At 37.9% G+C, this 20329-nt stretch overlaps 1 protein-coding gene across 6 annotated transcripts in view; it reads right to left on the bottom strand.

Annotated features, from left to right (window-relative positions):
* Positions 1–20329, bottom strand: part of ABI1 (abl interactor 1) — a 94505-nt gene that overhangs the window by 13072 nt on the left and 61104 nt on the right. For 2 of the 6 annotated variants that reach the window (XM_034402429.3, XM_034402426.3), the window contains exons 4-8: positions 16600–16614; positions 15871–15971; positions 6341–6481; positions 4085–4185; positions 2119–2295 (exon numbers count right to left, since the gene is read on the bottom strand). In XM_034402429.3, the coding sequence (XP_034258320.1) occupies positions 2119–2295; positions 4085–4185; positions 6341–6481; positions 15871–15971; positions 16600–16614 (535 nt within the window). The remainder of the gene's footprint in view (positions 1–2118; positions 2296–4084; positions 4186–6340; positions 6482–15870; positions 15972–16599; positions 16615–20329) is intronic. The other 4 variants (XM_034402430.3, XM_034402427.3, XM_087892869.1 and 1 more) reach the window with 3 other exon arrangements.

Below are 20329 nucleotides of genomic sequence, written 5' to 3' on the forward strand. Positions count from 1 at the left end.
AAATGTATTTTATTAGCATGTCTCTGATCTCCTCACACTCAGTTCTGTATATCCACCTTTGATTAGAGCTTGTGTGTGTGTGTGTTCGTTATAAAGTGACCATTAGGTACACTATAAAGTGACCATTAGGTACACTTTCATAAGTAATAGTGAAAACTAGATTCCTTCTGTGAGGGAGATGGTCAGTTTCTAAATGTGATAAATAAAATAAATATAATAAAATAAAATATTATAAGCTCAAGAAACTGGCCTTAGAAACAATTATAACAACCTTCAGAAATGCAAATGATTTCATTCTATTTTTTTTTAATCCAATACAGGGTATCGTGTTCAGAAAAGTAAAAGGAAGCTCATTTGAAACAGTTTTGGATTTCCAAAGATAGATTGATTTTAAACAATTCCAAGGTTCAGAATTTATATTCACAATTAAATACTAACACTGAGCTCATCTCATATTAATCCTGTTTTATGTGCCCAGTAAGAAATATAATACAAATGTCAATTTCTCAAAACTCTTGTTGCCAAGATTGACTGGCTCTATTCCTCTTTCTTTTCTCCCCAATATAATTAATTTGTTGTCCAGGGAAACCTCAAATTTATTTTATCAAATCTAGGGCATTAAACCTTAAATTTAAGAGAAGAGTAAAATATCTAGTCAAGTTAAAATTGGTGACTGCAGAATATTTTTTAATGTGGCAATCATTAATATATTTATGATCTTTAGTATCTGTATTAGATCAGCACAATCTAATACATAAAATTAAATTAAAAATGCTCTTTCCTAAGGATCCTATTAGGATCCTATTGCTAATCTTATTAGCAACGTGATAGATGAAAGACATTTTTATTTATTTATTTGTAAATGTGCCTATCTTTGGCAAGCAGATATTATCAATTTATTTTGAAACTGTAGACTGAACGTAGCAGAATCTCTTGTTATCATTTTAAGAACAACTCGGATGTTGTTCTCATTCCTGAAATCTCTCCCTAACAGTGATCCAGATGTGTAGGCTTAAACTTTCAAAATTTTTAGCAATAGCCTTGCTGGGTTACTCTGGGAATCTGAATCTAAACAAGTTGATCAAGAAGTGATGTAGGGTTTCCTGCCTAAGCATGGGGTTCGATTAGAAGACCTCCAAGGTCCCTTCCAACTCTGTTATTCTATTCTATTCTAAATTGAGAAAAGCTATTCTGTTTTTATATGTAAAAATCATATCCTGACACAGTTTAACTCAAAGTGCCAAACTATAATTCCACTTTCTCAATAAAATATGGTGGTCAGTAGATTGTGCAAAGTAGGTTTGCAAAATAATCTAGAAACCTACCAGAGGCTTGGCATAGTCCTTATAATCACCTCTCTGTGATCCTGGCTTATGTATGCTAAATATTGCATATTCAAATGCAGCTTCACTATACAGTGCAGAATGCAGAAACCCTAAGTGTGGTATTTCAAGAAAAATATTTATTTTTACTTGAAATGATAATAAACTATGCTGCATTTACCTGAGAGGAAAATTATTTATTGGGACGCTGTTCAAAGTTACACTGGCAATTAAAAATGTGAACTACAACTGGTCCTCACACTTATAACTATTGCCGCATCCCCATGATCATGTGATCAAAATTTAGGTGCTTTGGCAACTGGAAATTTTAGTCTCAACTGTGGTTGTAAGTCAAGAACCACCTGTATATATTTCAGCAAAATATAAAGCAACACTGTTGTTTTAAGGATAACTCTTTTGTAGAAAAAAGACTTCCATTTGCATAAATACGTAACTTGCTCATGTTGAAATCTTCCTCTGAAAAAAGCCAGTCATAACTTGTTCTATAGTTACAAATTAATCGTAGTTTCAGTGGGAAACTGGTTTCATAAAGAGTATCTGAATGACTGAAGCCAGGCAACACAAGAGGGAAGGGGAAGGGGAAGGAGGGACAGAAACAACTTGTGTAGGTGCAAAACTTTTCTTGGTCTTGTAAATTACAGCTTGGATGAAGACCGTCTTATCTGGATATGCCTTAGTGACTCAGATAGATGATTAAACCAAGAGCTATATAAAACTTTCAAACTGGTTTGCCCCCAAACAAACCCAGGAGTTCTATGCTCTGCAATAACCTTACTTGAGTTTTGAGAATAGAGAGGCCCGCCATTAATGTGAGGTTGAGCAGAAAATGGAGCAGTCACAGAAGGATTCCTCCTAAATCCAGCAGAAGAGGCTGAAGAAGTGGTAGAGTTGTGTCGGGAAATCTGCCTGGTCATTGTGCCATACTGGGAACCAGGAGCTGACCCAGGAACAGCTGAAATGCAAGAGCCAAAAGGAACCAAGACGACTTGAGCAAAACAAAACATAAACAACAACTTAGAACACAATGCAGAAACCAAGAGTAAGGGAGGGGAGAGAAAAGGGGTAGAAAGACCACAGCACAGTAAACACATGAAAATTCAAATCCACTTAGGCTTCATGGAACAGATAAAGGAAAAAACCCGCATGAATTGTGTGTTTTGGGGAGAAAGAAAACGATTTACCTTAGCTAATATAAATATATATATTAACATCTCAAAAGATACAGTGCTACATAACTCCATATTCATGATGAATCTTTGAGAGCTATTTTGCCCCTTTAAATAAGTAGACTGTGCAGAAGATAAAAGACAAAAGTGCAGTTAGGCAGTTAAGTCCTCAAATTATTATTATTCCTTAATACTGCATGAATAACAAAGTACTTTGTAGGTAGCTGCATAATGGCTTGAAAAACAAAGGTGGTTTGCAACAAAAGAAAAATTCAGGGGAGTGAATACAGTTGATAAAAATTAGTTTTAGATATTTTGCCATTCCTTTCTTCTTATTTCATTCTTTAATTTGTTTCGCTTACTATTTCTTACTCCTTTTCTGCATAATATTTTTACCCTGGAAATTGTAAGATGGTTACGTAAGTAGTTATTGTTATTATACTCAAGTCAAAACCACACAAGAACAAAAACCCAATTCCATCAATTCTGTAAACCCAACTCCATCAATCCAAAAACCCAATTCCATCAGTCCTGTAAAGAAAGTTAGAAAAGAACCCTATCTAGTCGTTCAAAAAAATAAATAAATGTCATTATTCTCAAAAGGTTGAACTCAGCCTGCCGTCCATCTCAAGAACTTTTGGAATCCTGAAAGAGCTTTAGAAAGAAACAGTTATTGATGCTGCTAAAATCATTCACTTGCCAGTCATATCTTGATCTACAAATAAACTCAAACTCATCAGTTAATCATTAAAGTAATTTGGTTCGCTCATTGCTGCTTTTCTAATTCTATGTGAGGATTCAGCACTATTCTGAATAAAGTAATAACTTCTTTTAAAAGGATACTATATTTACTTGCAGATAAGTTCATCCACTGATAAGCTGAACTCAATTTTTTAACCAAAATCCAATGAAAAATGTGCTGCCAGCAGATAAGACAACTTCCAAATTTTCATATATTTTAATTTTCAAAATTACTTATTAGATGACAGTGCACTTTTCAAAGGATTTTTATTAAAAATTTGAGAGTATTGCTTGCATATGTGTGGATAGACACAAATATATATGGAATACTTATAACTGGAATGATATTTTTAAAAAACTGAGAGAAAAAAACAACCATATATATCACAGATAAACCAAACCCAATTTTGGGATTGTATTTTGGCACCCAAAATGTTGTTATAAATGATAACTAGAAAAAAAAATCATGCTGCTTTCAAAAAAAACCTATGATAACAAAAAAATAAAACCAGATTCTGTTCATTTTCATACATAAACATAAAAGATAAATGTTTTCCTTCTTTCTGTGTTCTGTGATAATAACATAGCTCTACAAATGTTCAGTCCTCTTGAAATTTATTTACAGGGCCTTGTTCTCTACGTGGGGAGAAACTATATCCATCAGCAAGCCCCGTCAATGTGTCAACCAATATCTAGTGGCTGAATTAAGTCACTGCAAGAATTAGCAGAGGAGCTATTCCAGATGATACAGAGGATGATGATATATTGCACAGAATCCATTTTTCCCCTGAATTGTTTGTTAAAACAGGTTTCTGGGCTTTGATCAATAAATACCTTGGCCAATAGTTGGTGGTGAGGGTGTAGGCACTGCAATGGGTATGCCAATTCCGCTGCTCCCACTGTTTTCTCGACTGCCACTTCCTCCACTGCTACCACTACTCAAAACAAAGCAAGCAGATAAATAAAATATTGCTATAACCGGTAATGTAACATTTGTGACTTTGAAACACGTCAGCAAATCATGAACCACACAATTTTTTTACTCTATCTAAAGAAAAAGAGAAAAGAGAGGGAATAAATCCCAGATGATGATTGGGATAACAGCAGAGTTGACTTCAAGAAACACAGATGTGCTATTCAAGCAAAAAAGCAGTTTTACGAATATTTAATGTAAAAACTGGGAGGAGTAATCTGAGACTTAAAAAAGACTAAAATAATACTCCGAATGTTTGCAGGTAGCTTAAATTAATTAAAGATCATAAACTGTCTAATAAAAGCTTTAAGATGTAGGCAAATTGTGATTCTGATGAACAGAAGAGATATTTCCCTAGGATTAAAGTATCAGGAAAAGTGCTTCACATAAGTATTACGTAAATCAATTATCATTTATTAGTTAAATAAAGCCAGTTAGAAATGTATTTAAAACACTCTTCCCTAATCGGATGGTTTGTGGCCTCAACAACTGTCTAAAGAATGCAAATGCAACTAAATGACCAGTTGTCTGCAAGGAATACAAATCCTTTCATTTCCCACCATCTAATCATAACTGAAGAAGCTTCTTAGCTAAGAAGTGAAATGTCTTCAAAGAAAAACCAGAAAGTCCAGTTGCCTCTTGAAAAAGCACTTTTGGGACAACCATGACCTGGATGACTGAGAATCTCCATAGACATAGAGAAAGGTTGTGCTAAAATCCAAAATCTGCTACTCCCTGTTCTATATATTAATTCAAAGCAAGGCAAACATTCATTTACCACTTATAGTTAGTTGGAAATAATTCAACCAAAATAAGTGAAACATTAAAAATGGCAACTAATAATGGAGATTATTCTCACAAAAATTGGCGTTTGGTATGCCAAGGACCTGGAACTTGTTGCCATGGTTGCAGCTGAATTTCATCACAAGCCACTTGGAACATTGAAGAGTCCATTTCTGCTGTTTCAAATAATAACACAGTGCTTTAGCAAATGGCTCAGAACAGAAATATTTGTCCCAAAGAATGCTGGGAACTAAAGTCTATTTTGTCATTAAGGGGAAAATATTGATTAAAATTACTATTGCTATGTCAAATCATTTTGGCAGCACCATGTTACAGTGCTGAAAAATCTTGCCTCTCTTTCTTTACAGCAGTTTTATTCTTAAAGCACCAGTTGGAGAAAGCTGTATTAGAACAACCAATATATAACCTCTTTTCTTCAATGAAGTTGAATAAAAGATTAATTTTGTACAATTAGAGAAATATTTAATAAAAGTCTATGTAGATAGACAGTTTTTCCTTCTGCAATCTTCTTTAGCCTTAAGCCCATTTTTCCAACAGAAAAATTAAGGACCAATTCTCAGATCATGCTTGTTTTTGGATCATTTTAATAACCTTGGTAGCACTGCTGTAGAATGAAATTTCACTTTAGAGGCTGGAAGATGATAAACATAGAGCTTGTTTCAATGCATAAAAATCAGCAGGGAATAATAAGAATGTTGTGGTTATAATAGATCTGGATGCTTTCCCTACATATAGTTTTTAAGAATCCCTCAATTTAAAGAATAATTTGCAAGATGATGCTCAACTTACGTCCAGAATCTATAAGCATTGTTTCCAGAAGAAGTTCTTAAAATTGTAGGATGAAATAGATTAAAAGCATGCTTTAAAATGAATGCCGCATATACATGTACTCCATGTGTTTTATTAATTCAAACAACATTTCTAGGTTTTCTTTAAACCTAGAAATCGATAAACCATGGCCCATGAATCCCAAGCTCTCTAACCCAATCCTACAGAAATATGGCAATCAATTACTAAACTATAATAGGGCAATTTACTTTTTGAAAAAGGCTATAAAACAGGTCCATTAAATATGAACCTCTGACTAAAAAGAAACAGAAACCTCAAAGATACAGAGAAAATAGCTGAAATTTCTAATGTATTCTTGTGTCACCATTGCAGCACCCAAACTTGAAAAGCTTCTATTTAAAAACAAATCTGATTTTGGAAACAGCAAATAGTTTGCACCAAATAAAATATATTCATCTCCTTTTGCCAGCTTCTATTATTGCTTGCCAAGATCAGATTTGACATCAAGACTCCAATTCATTTACCTGTGTGTCCTCGGCCTCTGGTTCAAGGAAGCAGTCCTTCCAGGACTGTGCTGACTTCCAAGTCTTGCTGGACTGGTCATGTAATCGTTGGGAACTGTGGGTGGTTTGACAGGCTCCAATGTTTTATAGGGAGTGTTCCGTCTAGCAAAATGAAGCAGGACAGAAAGCAAAGTAGACAGAAGAGAAAAAAGAAATGAAAAATGGATTAGATTACTAGGAAACAAATCACTGCACTGAGACTTTAACCATTAAGCAATTTAATGTCCATGGTCCATCAGCATTCTTTATATAAATTATATTACTGATAAATACCTGGTACTTTCTAGGCATGCTGGGCTACCTCATATACATGGAGTCTCAGCAAAAGTTCAATGTGAAGTTACTCTTTACTCAAACACAACTCTAGGAATATAAATTTCAAAGAAGACATCTATGGATATTCTTTCCTTTTTATTTCATAAGTGGAAAATCAAAAATTCATAATTCAAAGGGAAATGTAAACAGAAAGTGAATATCTAAGGAATCAATCTCAGTAGTTAAATATGAATTGTATGCATAAACTCAAAGGACTCGCTGTTATAAATATATTTAGTAAATACACAAGAAAACCAAAAACGAATTATCATGAAAATCTGCAGGTTGTGCTCAGAATCATACTATAAGCTTTACTAATTTCTTTATAAGATCTGTGTGTCTGTACATGGATATGAACCTCGTATTGGAAGGATCAGAATTCTCAATTACCATATACAGGTAGTCCTCCCATAATAACCATTCATTCAGCAAATATATGGAATTAAAAGCACTGAATAGATTGTATTTATTAGTCATAAATACTTAGTCCTCAAAGGCATGGCTATTATAACATCTACATGGTCACATGACAAAAATTTAGATACTTGGCAGCCCTTCCTGCATTTCTGACTGTAAAGTGTACTTCAATTCCTCCCACCACCTTCCTATTTCTTCTCCCATCTCTGCCCTTTTGGCTGCCCTACCCATTGCCACCCTCAGCTGACCTTTTTGCACACCTAATCAGCAGTGGAGAAAGAAGAGGGCAAAGGTTGGCAGGGCAATGGAAGGCAGGGTGACCCAAAGGGCAAAGATGAAAGGGTGAGATAGACAGATGAGGGGAAGTGAGCACAGCAGGACAGAATAAGGGTAATACAGTTGCCTAATAATAGTGTGGTCCTCACATAAGAAAGCTATCACAACTGAGGTCACTAAGCATTGCAGTCACATGATGTTTTGCCTAACAAATGCATCACTTAAGTGACAGAAATTTCAATCCCAATTAGGCTTAAACAAGGGCTATTTATAGAAGCAAATCAGCCTATTAATATTTAATTAATTATTTTAAGTAACACAGTACTCTTTTTTTTTTATAAAATTGTTCTAAGATTAGGTAATTTATGACAAAACTGAATGTGTGACAGCACACTCATAATCTCCTAGTTGATAGAATATGGGCAACAACATGTAACTGAATGTGAAGATGACTTTCAGGGACAAGATGCTGCCAGGAAACAATTAGGCAAGAGAGGAAGAAGCCTTCAGTGAATTAATAGTTGGAAGAAGAAACTTAGGAAGGCCCTGCTCTAATTAATTAGGTGGTTAAAAGTGGCAGTGGGAAATTCAAATTTTCATGATTTTGTTAATGTAGTCTTACAATAAAATAGAATTAGCTCATGTAAACATATGTCCTGTCTGTTTTACCTGGAAGGGCTGACAAGTCTTCAGATTACAGAAGTAACCTTACACAGAATAACATGTTTGGTAATAAAAGTGTTGCCTGCACTTCCATCAACTTGATGAAATGCAGCCTGTAGCTGGTCATCTTCTCTACCCTGTCTCTATTACTGAGAACCCAAATTAAGCAAAATAATGGTTATTGCAAAAATGGATTAGGAAATATATTGCACTAAATCTATTTAGAGAAAAGCATAATTGCATAAAAGTCAAGACACCAAAGGAATGGTTAGGGGACAGAAAAATTGTGAAGTGGTTTTGATGGAAATAAAGAATAGTTTTGGTAGTGGGCGAAGAGGGCTAAACAAGGAGCCTTCAGCAAAATGAATAAACATTGGAACATGGAATGTGATTTGCTTATGGAGTAGTTGTGAAACTTATTTAATCTGTACCTGATGACTAGAAGAATGCCATTATTGTTTCTCTACACAAGAAGAAAAGAGAGAATGCGAGAAAGGAATTTTATTGTACACTAATTGATCTATAAAAGCAAAAGTGCAAAGGTTTGAATTATGGAATGTGTAGTGTGAACAGGTAAATTAAGGGATAGTTGCTGATTTTAATAAGAACAGCATACGATGAAATTAAGCATGCAGAGCAACAAATGAGATATTTAGTTAATGGTAAGGGATAAGGCAGAGATGTATAATATTCTCTTGGTTGTTTAAAGAATTTAGGTATCAAGAATGCCTCCAATTACATTAAAGACATGTTGGTAGGGGCATAAGAGTAAGTTTGTTATGTATGTAGGCATTTAGATGGTGCTAGGTCATTGGCTGATTGAGTGATGCCTTGCTAATAATCTGCAATGAATATTTGATTGTTTCATAAGATGAGTTTGGATTTGAAAATTAATATAACAAGAACCTAGATAGTTGTGTCTGGCAGCAAGAGTGAGAAAATCACTGCAAATTCTACATAAATGGCAAAAAATGAGAGCAAATAGATGTTGATAAAAGAGTAAATCATGCAGTCTGTTTGACAAATGAATGTTCCCTAGCTGTACATAAGAATATGTTTGTGGCCACTTTATTACATGGAAGTGAGAGTTGTATGCATCAGACAAAATACAGAAGTTAAATGCAGCAGAAGTGAAATATTTAAGAAATGCAGGTGGTAAAACAAGAATTGAAAGGTTTAAGAATGTACGGAGTGGATTGAATTCCAAAGTGATTGACAAGTATGAAATAAGTATATTGAACAAGGATGAGGGTCAAATTGCAAAACATGCAAGTCAGAAGGAAGGGAAAGATTCAGAAAATTGTGGCTGGATGGACTTGATGAGATCCTTAAAAAGAGTGTTCAGAATTTAAAGAACAAATGAAATGTTACAGATAAGTAGAGGCAATGTTAGTTAGCAGGAGTAAAAAATGTAATAAATCATAGAGCCAATTAATTTTAACTATAGTCTCTTTTCTTCTTCAGTTACCCTTTTAATTTTTGTTTTTATTTCCTGTTATGGTTTGTTGCCTTTACCAATTTGTTGCCATAGCCCCAAATTTACTGTATGTCTCCTACACACTTTTTCTTCAGGTTTTCAGCAATTACAGTCCATTTGCTAAAGATGTACCGTATTTTTCAGAGTATAAAATGCACCTACCCTTTTTGCTTTGTTTTTTTTTTATCAAAAGTTTTTTTTTATTTTTTAGACAAACACACATACAAACATACAATGTACTTTCTTTGAACAGAGTATTTGGCCAGTTCACAAATTTAAACAGTGTTTAGTCATTTCAATTAAATTTACAATTTCTATATTTCCTTTTTGCCATATTAACCTGATCTAGCCAGGTTTCCAAGCATTCCATCAGCCGAGGTCACAGGGGAGGGGCGGGGGGGTAGCGGTTATCATTAAAGAAGGTCTGAGACCGAGGGAGGCCACTGTTCCTCAGACGGCCGGCTGTGAATCCCTTTTTGTGAAATGGGGTCATGGGGTTCAGATGGGTTTGCTGATCACGTACCTGGCTCCCTGCCACGTGGCAACAGCCCTGCCCGAGCTACTCAACGTCATCGCCGCGGTGGCGGTTGATACCCCTAAGCTTATGGTTATGGGGGATTTCAACCTGCCGTCCGTGGGTGAGACGTCAGAGATGGCTCGGGAGTTCATGGCTTCCATGACAGCTATGGACCTGACCCAGTTAATTCATGGCCCTACCCACACAGGGGGAAACACGCTGGATCTGGTTTTTGTCTCTGGACAGTGGTTGAGGGATCTTGATATAGGGGATATAGTTACTGAACCCTTGTCATGGTCAGATCACTCTCTCCTTCGTCTCGACTTTCGAACCGCTGCACCCCGCCGCAGGGAGGCGGAGCCGGTCAGATGGTTCCGCCCCAGGCGCCTGATGGAACCTGACAGATTCCAGACAGAGCTTGGGCCATTTCCTGAGGTTCTGGCACACGCCTCGACTGGAGACCTGGTGGCCGCCTGGGATAGGGCGGCTGCTGGTGCTCTGGATCGGGTCGTGCCTTTGCGGCCTCTGACCCGGCGCCGATCTCAATTGGCTCCTTGGTTTACCGAGGAGCTGAGGGAGTTGAAGCGCCGGAAAAGACGCCTAGAGAGTAGTTGGAGGGCCAGTCTTCTTGAATCTGACCGGACACTAGTAAGATCCCACATTAGGAATTACTTAGTGGCGATAAAAGCAGCGAAATGTAGTTATTTTGCTGCTCTTATTGCGTCATCAGATAATCGCCTGGCCGCCCTCTTTAGGGTGACCCGCTCCCTGCTCCACCAGGAAGCGCGGGAGGACCCCTTGGAGGGTAGAGCCGAGGATTTTGTTCAGTATCTGTATGACAAAATCACTCAGATTCGGGAAGATTTGGACTCCGACTGGGTAGTCTCAGGGGGAGAGACAGGGGCAGGTCTTGAGAATGTTATCTGGGATGAGTTTGATCCTGTGACCCCTGAGGACGTGGACAGGATTCTGGGTAGACTGAACGCGACCACTTGTTTATTGGACCTGTGTCCTTCCTGGTTAGTACTGGCTTCCCGGGAAGTGACACGAGGCTGGCTCCAGGGGATTATAAACGCTTCGCTGAGTGAGGGTGACTTTCCCGCCGCCTTGAAAGAGGCGGTGGTGAGGCCTCTCCTCAAGAAGCCTTCCCTGGACCCGGCAATGTTGGTAAATTATCGTCCGGTCTCCAATCTTCGCTTTGTTGCGAAGGTTGTTGAGAGTGTGGTCGCGCAACAGCTCCCCCAGCACCTGGATGAAACGACGTATCTGGATCCGTTCCAGTCGGGCTTCAGGCCCGGGTACAGCACGGAAACGGCATTGGTCGCGTTGGTTGATGATCTCTGGAGGGCTCGGGACAGGGGGTGCTCCTCTGTCCTGGTCCTGTTAGATCTCTCAGCGGCTTTTGATACCATCGACCATGGTATCATGCTGCACCGGTTGGAAGAGTTGGGGGTGGGAGGCACTGTGTTGCGGTGGTTCTCCTCCTTTCTCTCTGACCGGTCGCAGTCTGTGTTGACAGGGGGACAGAGGTCGACCCCGAGGCCCCTCATATGTGGGGTGCCGCAAGGGTCGGTCCTCTCGCCTCTCCTGTTCAACATTTATGTGAAGCCGCTGGGCGAGATCATCCGTGGTTTCGGGGTGGAGTACCATCAGTACGCTGACGACACCCAGCTGTACATCTCCACCCCGGATCACCCCAACGATGCCCTTGAAGTGATGTCCCGGTGCCTGGAGGCCGTACGGATCTGGATGGGGAGGAACAGGCTCAGGCTCAACCCATCCAAGACTGAGTGGCTGTGGTTTCCGACGTCCCGATATAGTCAGTTGACGCCATCACTGACTATTGGGGGCGAATCATTGGCCCCCACGGAGAGGGCTCGCAACTTGGGCGTCCTCCTGGACTCACGGCTGTCTTTAGAAGAGCACTTGACGGCCGTGACCGGGAGGATTTTTCATCAGGTTCGCCTGATTCGCCAGTTGCGTCCCTTTCTGGATCGGGACTCTTTACGCACGGTCACTCATGCCCTTGTCACCTCCCGCCTGGACTATTGCAACGCTCTCTACATGGGGCTCCCCTTGAGGAGCACCCGGAGGCTCCAACTGGCGCAGAGTGCGGCCGCGCGGGTGGTAATGGGAGCGACATGGCGTTCCCATGTAACACCTCTCCTGCGCGAACTGCACTGGCTCCCGGTGGTCTTCCGGGTGCGCTTCAAGGTTTTGGTTACCACCTTTAAAGCGCTCCATGGCTTAGGACCCGGGTACTTGCGGGACCGCCTACTACCACCAATAGCCTCCCACCGGCCAGTACGCTCCCATAGAGAGGGGCTCCTCCGGGTGCCGTCAGCCAAACAATGCCGACTGGTGGCCCCCAGGGGGAGAGCCTTCTCTGTGGGGGCACCTACTATCTGGAACGAGCTCCCCCCAGAGATACGGAGGATCCCGGATCTGCGCACCTTCCGCCGCGCCTTAAAGACCTTACTATTTCACCAGGCCGGCCTGGCCTAATTTTCCCCCTCTTTTATAAAAGATTTTTAAAATTTTAAATATTTTTTAGTATTTATATATTCAATTTTAAATTGGTTTTAAAAGTTTGGGGTTTTAAATTTGTCGGGGCCAAAATTATTTAATTTGATTTTATTCTATTTTTTAAATTTTGTATTGTATGTGTTTTTATTGTTTGGCTGTGCACCGCCCTGAGTCCTTCGGGAGTAGGGCGGTATAGAAATCTAATAAATAAATAAATAAATAAATAAATATTTATTCCTCATCTATTTTTTAAAAAACCAATATTATCCTTCATCCTCATCTCTAATCTTAATCAAATTCAATTTTTCCCTTCTATTCTATATTCTATTCTATTCTATTCTATTCTATTCTATTCTATATTATACCCCTTCCCATTGTCATCTATTTTTATATCCATCCTCACATTGGTTCATTATGTAATATTACAATTGTTTAATACAAATTCAACATTTTAATATAAATCAATTAGTTATATAACTATCTTTTTTTGTATATTAATCAATATGAACATGAATATTCCAATTATTTCCATGCAATCCAATTTCTTACAAATCAATTAATTATATTTACCAATAATAAACCAAATTTCCCTCATATATTCCTCCAAACCACAACTTAACCATTTCTGCTTTCAACACAATATACAATTAATAGTATCTCAATTATTACAATTCCCTAGTTAAATAGAGCTTTCCCCTTATGTTACTCATTTTCACATTTTAAACTCTCGCAATAACCCAAATAGCTTTGCCCATATAATCCTCCAAATCATAACTTAATCATTTCTACTTTCATCACAATATATAATTAAAAATATTTCAATCATTATAATTTCCCTAATTAAATTTAAAAATGTTCTAGCTGTTATCCAAGCTACAACTTAATCCTTTTTACTTTCACCACCATATACCATTAAATTGTTACAATTTATACTTATTCATATTTCTAAAAAAACGGAAAAAAGAGAAAAATTTATCGCCTAGATTTCAAAAATACAAAGACAAATATTCCAATTATTATTCATTTCATTTTTACAATCATGATTTCCCATTTATTTCTTATTACTATTCATATTTCAATTCTAAATATGTATAACAATTTTCTCTTTCATTTCTTTTTCTCCCTTCCCATTTTTATTTTTGCCTTTTTCTTTTTCCTTTTTTCCTTTTGTGTTTTAAAATCTTGAACTCTCTTCTTTTGCCCTAAATTTCCCATTGTTTGCATCTACCTTTTTTGGTGAGGAAAAAGAAGAAAAAGAAATCTCCCTCTGCTTCTGAGCAATTTTGTGGCGTTGAAGCAAACAGCAAACAGCCTGCTTTACTTTCATTTTCATTTTCAGCATAGCTTGATTAGCACAAGGGGAAAAAAATCTGCTCCAACAATTTACCTCTTTGCAGCCAGCAACAGACCCTGCACAAAACAGCTGAGAGCAAATCAGCTGAGAATCAGGAGGCTGATCTAATCAACTTGTGCTAATTAGCCTGTGCTGAAGCTGAAAGGAACTGTTTTTTCTTGCTGTTTGCTTGCAAGGAGGTAACTGCTGCGAGGCAGATGCCAAAGGATGGGGGCCAGTGGGCGGGCGGGGCTACATTTCGTGTACAAGACACATCTAAATTTTCACCCCCTTTTAGGGGGGAAAAAATATATACTCATCCAATTATTTCCTTATTTATCACATTATAAATAATGTCTTAAAGTCAAATAAATTATTTCCATATAAAAAATTCTTTTAAGTTTTCTCAAATATCTATTTGGAACTACTTGGCTTGATAGATTATGTTTTATGCAGTGGCGGTGAGGGGGTGGTGGGGTGTTTAGACATTTCTAAAATTTTGATTTCACTTTCTCATTATAGGGTACTGAGTGCAGATTAGTGAGAAAAAAAATGAATTTCAACAACTGTAGAATCAGGCTAAAGCGAAGTACTTTCTGAATGCACTGAAAATCCCATTTTTAAACTAGCATAAGCTGTTTCCAAAAGTGGCAAAATTGATTCTTGATTATTCTGCAGTTCTAGCAAGAAAGCAACATCTTTTACTTCTTAAAAAGAAAAGGTTGTTGGTTATTTTTCCATGCATTATGCCAAACATTATTTTCCAAACTGGGTCAACTTGGGGCTCTTCTCTGTCGAATTTAAAGGGCCGCTGTTTGCCTCTGCACATTTTATGCTACCCCTTTGATAGATCAGGGAGCTTTATCTCTAAAAGGGCACATTGATACTAATGTGCAACCATCAGAGCAGCTGCTGACTCTGTATCTCCACACTCCTGATGCAGCTAGCCTACTGTATAAAGTATTTTCACCCTTCTTGAGAGTGTCTTGATACTTAATAGTGCAACAACATACAGTATCTAAATGAAGACAAGATGGCTAGTTACCAACATTCCTGCCCATGCAACAGAACAGCCTTTTCCAGCACGGTGCCTCTGACCAATTCAGTAACCACATTCATTGCCTGCCAGCATGGGTATTGGTTAATCTAGTACAGGGATGTCACACTCAAACCCCGTGGGCCAGATCCAGCCCACAGGGTGCTTAAATCTGGCCCGAGGGGCCGGTCTGGGAATAGCGAAGGATTGGCCCACAGTGCCTCTGGCAACCAAAATGGGGCATGGGGTGGGCACCCCCTGTGCCCAGTTTCGGCCAGCATGGTGCTACAGGAGGCCGTCCAGGCCAAAAATGAAACACGGGGTTCAGGTTCGCCCTCCCCCATGGCCTGTTTTGACCGGCAAGGTGCTGCAGGAGGTGTTTGTCCCACGCCCCACCCTCCGGCCAGACTGCAGATGAGAACTACAATGCTGATCCGGCCCTCGAAGAAATCCAGTTTGACACCCCTGATCTAGCAATTATAACCAGAAGTGCAGTCTAACATATCCAAAAGACATTAGGGGTTATTTATTAAGGAGGCCTAAGGGCTTCTTAGATTCATATGTATGAAATAAAATCTTCCTTTCTAAGTTCAGCTTTTCTCCCAGAATGGATATTCTCTTGAATTAGAATAAGAAAATGGATTGAGTTTAATCCAGGTTTTTTTTTTTTTCTGTTCAGCAACCTAAACAAAATGTTTTATTGGTTCCAGAACAAAAATTCGTTTTGGATATTCAGAAAACTTTTTTGACAGCAACAGAACTTTAAGGGAACTCCATCAACTAAGTTGGTATCTTCACATCATCATTTAGGAGTTGGTTCTGGGACCACTTAGAAGTAGATAGACTTAGGGTTCCAGTTACTTCCCATTAGAAAATAAAGAGACAGAATTGTGGTCTTTGTCAACATAAAAAGCAGGAACCTTGCTCTTACCCTAGCGTTCCTCGGCCTGACATAGGAGGACTTGGTGGTTTCTGTGTAGGAGGATTTGTTCTCGACAAAGTGCCAGTTCTTGCAGGCTGATTGCTTCCATGCTGAAAACCAGAATAATGATTTAATTTTTTTTTTTAATGGAATAGTTCAGATCAATGTTGAATGCTTCAGCATCATAATATGAAGAAAGGATTCCCAGACAGCTTTTTGAATACAGCTTATTTTGCTGCCTACTCAGTTAGGCTTAAGGATAATTCATTTCTCCCACCATCCCTTTTGCAATTTCATGCCCACCGGTGAACAAAGTCTAAGCACTCCTGATTTATGAAACAAATCTGATTTTAGTGACCGTATTAAACCAAAGAGATGCTTTTTATATTCAAGATTTATCAATGTATTTTTTCCAACTGCATCTAATTACCATAGGCATGCAAGTGTTTCTGGGAAACCTTGTTTAAAACGTTAAAAGAGAGAATGCATCTGCTGGATCAAAGCAAAGCACTATGTTGTTAGAGAAATTAAATGTTATCTTTGAATAAAATGCCTCTGTCAATGTATATAAGTAATATATTAAAACTGTCAGTTGGAGCTGAAATTAAACGCATCTAAATAACCTATGAGTGGAAAAAGGAGCAGAGAAGTTTAGGAGAGAGTACTAGCTTTCAAGTGTAATGGCTCAGCCTCTATTGTCACGGGGTGTTCTGGATCAAATGATAAATAACTCCTTACCTTGGCTTTTAGCCACTTAACGTTGGCAAAAAGAAAAGGAGGAAGAAAAGCAAAAATTAATGGCATATCTATTATTGTCCACATGGCAGATTTTAAATACCGATATGAATATTTTCTTGGCTTTTTTTTTTTTGTAACTGGCAGTTGCAATTCAGATACATCAAGCTTTCACTTGTTACTAACAAGTCCCATTCCCCCCCCAGAAAGATTTGAAACAGTTCTTCTCTCATAACTGAAAATATGGTGTTATGGTTACAGCAGTTGGGACACAGTCTCGAAACTAGCACTAAATACACAGACAGAAGAACAATAGAGAACATTTTCAGGTAGAAATGAGGAGGGACTGGAGATGGTGGCAAATTGTACCAAAATTCCTCTGCAATTTGGCTGGTATTTATAAAATAGAATTTATAAAATAATATGACATGAAAACTAATGATCAGTTGATGTTGATCAGTATATCCTTCATTGAACTGGTTTTATAATAGGTCAATTTGCATCACATGATGAATGAAGCAGCCATTTCTATGCTGCAGTTGTGTTTCTATCCCAAAGCTGCTTTTATAGAGATAAACACTAGTCTAGTTTACACTATGCCAGTTTAGTTCACACTATTTTCTCTTCATGTAGTTGTATATCTAAGCAGCCACACAGTAAAGGAACTGTACTGATGCTTCTTCTAAATCTTTGTTCTTTAACTCAGTACCCAAAGCATTTTTAAAAAAAGCGTGAACTTTTCCATGAGAAGCTTAAGTACTTCTACAGAATTATAAACAATTTATTTTTTCTTTTCCAAGTACGCTTCATTCAGACAATTCTATATTCTTCTTCTTTTTCTGTGGTGTTATGTATAGAAATAAAGCCCACCTAAGAGAAATAGGAATGAAATAGTGACAGTTTGATCCAATCAAAATGTGCTTAACAAGAAGCCAGTTATCCTTGAATCATGTTTCCATGTTCGAAATGATTATGTTCGTGATTCATCTCCAAGAAACAGGTAGTAGTACATCAAAAATTTTGAAAATTTTGAAAGCCTTGGGATGCCATAAAAAAGTTATATAACTACTTGTAGTCCTTGACTTACAACAGTTCAACAGCACTGAAAAAACTGACTTATAACTGTTTTTCACAGTTACCACCTTTGCAGCATCCCCATGATTAAAATTTGTGCTCTGACGGGAGACGGGGGGTCGTTAACTGAGGCAACACGAGGGATTCTTAACAAGTTCTTTAATGGGCAACAACCCCGCTAACAACAACTCCAAAAACCCGGTACCGATAACTGCGTCTGACAGCTCTTATATATGCGGCTGTCAGACAGCATTAACCAATAAGGAGGCACGGAATTCCTGCGCTCGAAGTAACTGCTTCTCAGCCAATCAGACAGATAGCTAATAGAGTCTTGGTGGTGCAGTGGACTAAAGTACTGTTAAGTGCTAGCACTTAGCTGCCAGCTGCCTGCAATTACTGCAAGTTCGAATCTCACCAGGCTCAAGGTTGACTCAGCCTTCCATCCTTTCGAGGTAGATAAATTGAGGACCCGGATTGTGGGGGCAATAAGCCAACTTTGTATAGAACAACACCGCTTAGGGGGGGCCAAAAGCCCTAATAAGCAGATATATACAAAAAAGTATGCAGGCTATTGCTATAATGTATTGTAAGCCGCCCTGAGTCTACAGAGAAGGGCGGCATATAAATTGGACTAATAATAAATCAGGGGAAGGCGTCTCTGTTGTCAGGGTAGCATGCCGACTCAACAATTTGAATGCTTGGCAAATGGTTCATATTTGTGTCCCAAAATCATGTGATCACCTTTTGCACCCTTCTGACAAGCAAAGTCAATTGGGAAGCCAGATTCACTTAACAACCGGGATACTAATGTATCAACTGCAGTGATTCACTTAACAACTGAGACAAGAAAGATAGTAAAATGGGGCAAAATTCACTTAACAAGTATCTCACATAACAACATATATTTTGGGCTCAACTGTGATCTAAGTAGAGGGTTATCTATAGTGGTTGTTTAAGTGGATGTGTTTACTATATGAGACAAAAAATAAGACCTTTGATCTCAGATTAGACATTTAAACTCAATTTCATTTTCACTACACTACAATGTGGAAAATAAATATCCTGTAATTAAATGCATATTTCAAAAATTACAATTGCTATATTTATTTAAATGTATTTCAAATGAGACAACAAAGAGGAAATTTCCTACTAGGTTTCAATAGCATGTGTAAAATGGATAGATACACAAATGTATTGGTTGATTGATTGAATGAATGAATGAATGAATGAATGAATGAATGAATGAATGAATGAATTGAAATGAAATGACATTCATACCAGTTTAGATCTTCCACATATGTGCATTCTTCAACAAATTAAGACTCTTCGGTGAATGCATGCAACCACAAATGAAATGCTCTTTGCATAGAAAATGAATAATAAAAGGATCCGCTATCTCCCATACATTTGCCTGACTGATTTGATCCTGAAGATTTGCCACACAATTTAAACAATATAATCCATTGGGACTCCAGAGTGCCTTATCTTAATAGTACCTGCTCTCTGGAACAAAGCTCACCCTGAGATCTGGATAGCCACCTACTCTGCTGCTGTTTAGATGAGCTGTGAAAACCTGGCTTTTAACCCAAGCCTTTGGCAAGGGTTACTTCATTGTGCCTCACTTCATTGTGCAATTTTATCTTTATATTTTATGCTCTTTTTTTTTGTAATTTCTTTGATTTTATGAATCAGCCACAATTTGTTGAGAGTTGGGCAGCACACAAGTTTAATAAATGAACATAGTAATGAAAAAGTCCATCAATTTATAATGGCTTGACGAACGCATCTGAATTTGACTTCTGATTACTGCTGTACAAGATTCATAATCAGAAATGGTTGCCTTTATAAAGAATGAAATCCATTAGGAGTACAATGACTGGTAATTTGGGCAATTTTAAATATACAGAGTTGTCATTTTATAATCTTTTGCACAGCACGTCTCTACTTAAAAGGCTTCAAGGAAGTGACTTGCATAAACTGCTTTAAGGGGAAAAAAGCAGATCTGATGTTATACTCCTACTTCCTTGTTCCTTCAACAGTTCCTTCTGCATCATTGCCTTTGTTCACTGAGCTTTCACCAAAACAGATGTTTAACATATAGCGCTATTATGAACTACCCAAATGCTTCAACAGTTTCAAGAAATGATTATCTTTGTTTCTAGAAAAAAAAAAACTAATGTAAAGATTATTTTTAATATACACATGAAAGCTAAAAGAAGACATAAACTGAAGTATTGCTTATCTCAAACATAAGACAAGCATTTTGCCCCAAAAATAAACAAGCAAAAATACCCTTGGATGCAAATATTACAATAATATTTATTTAATGTAATGTAATGTAATGTAATGTAATGTAATGTAATCTTCTTTTGCATCCAATGGAAAACAAGTCTTTAATATTCTCTTCCCCTTATCTAGTTTCTGCCTTTTAGTGACCATTCAAAATTTCAACAGACAGCCCCCCAAATAGTACTTATGGCAATAACAATAGCCTTAGACTTATATACAACCCCACAGTGCTTTATAGCACTCTATGGGCAGTTTGCAATGTCAGCATATTGCCCCCAACAATCTGGGTCCTCATTTTACCAACCTTGGAAGGATGGAAGGCTGAGTCAACTTTGAACCACTCAGGATCGAATGCCTGGCTGTTGGCAGA

Source organism: Pantherophis guttatus, chromosome 4 (genome assembly GCF_059756535.1).
Source record: "Pantherophis guttatus breed Tessera chromosome 4, ASM5975653v1, whole genome shotgun sequence".
Lineage (NCBI taxonomy): Eukaryota > Metazoa > Chordata > Lepidosauria > Squamata > Colubridae > Pantherophis > Pantherophis guttatus.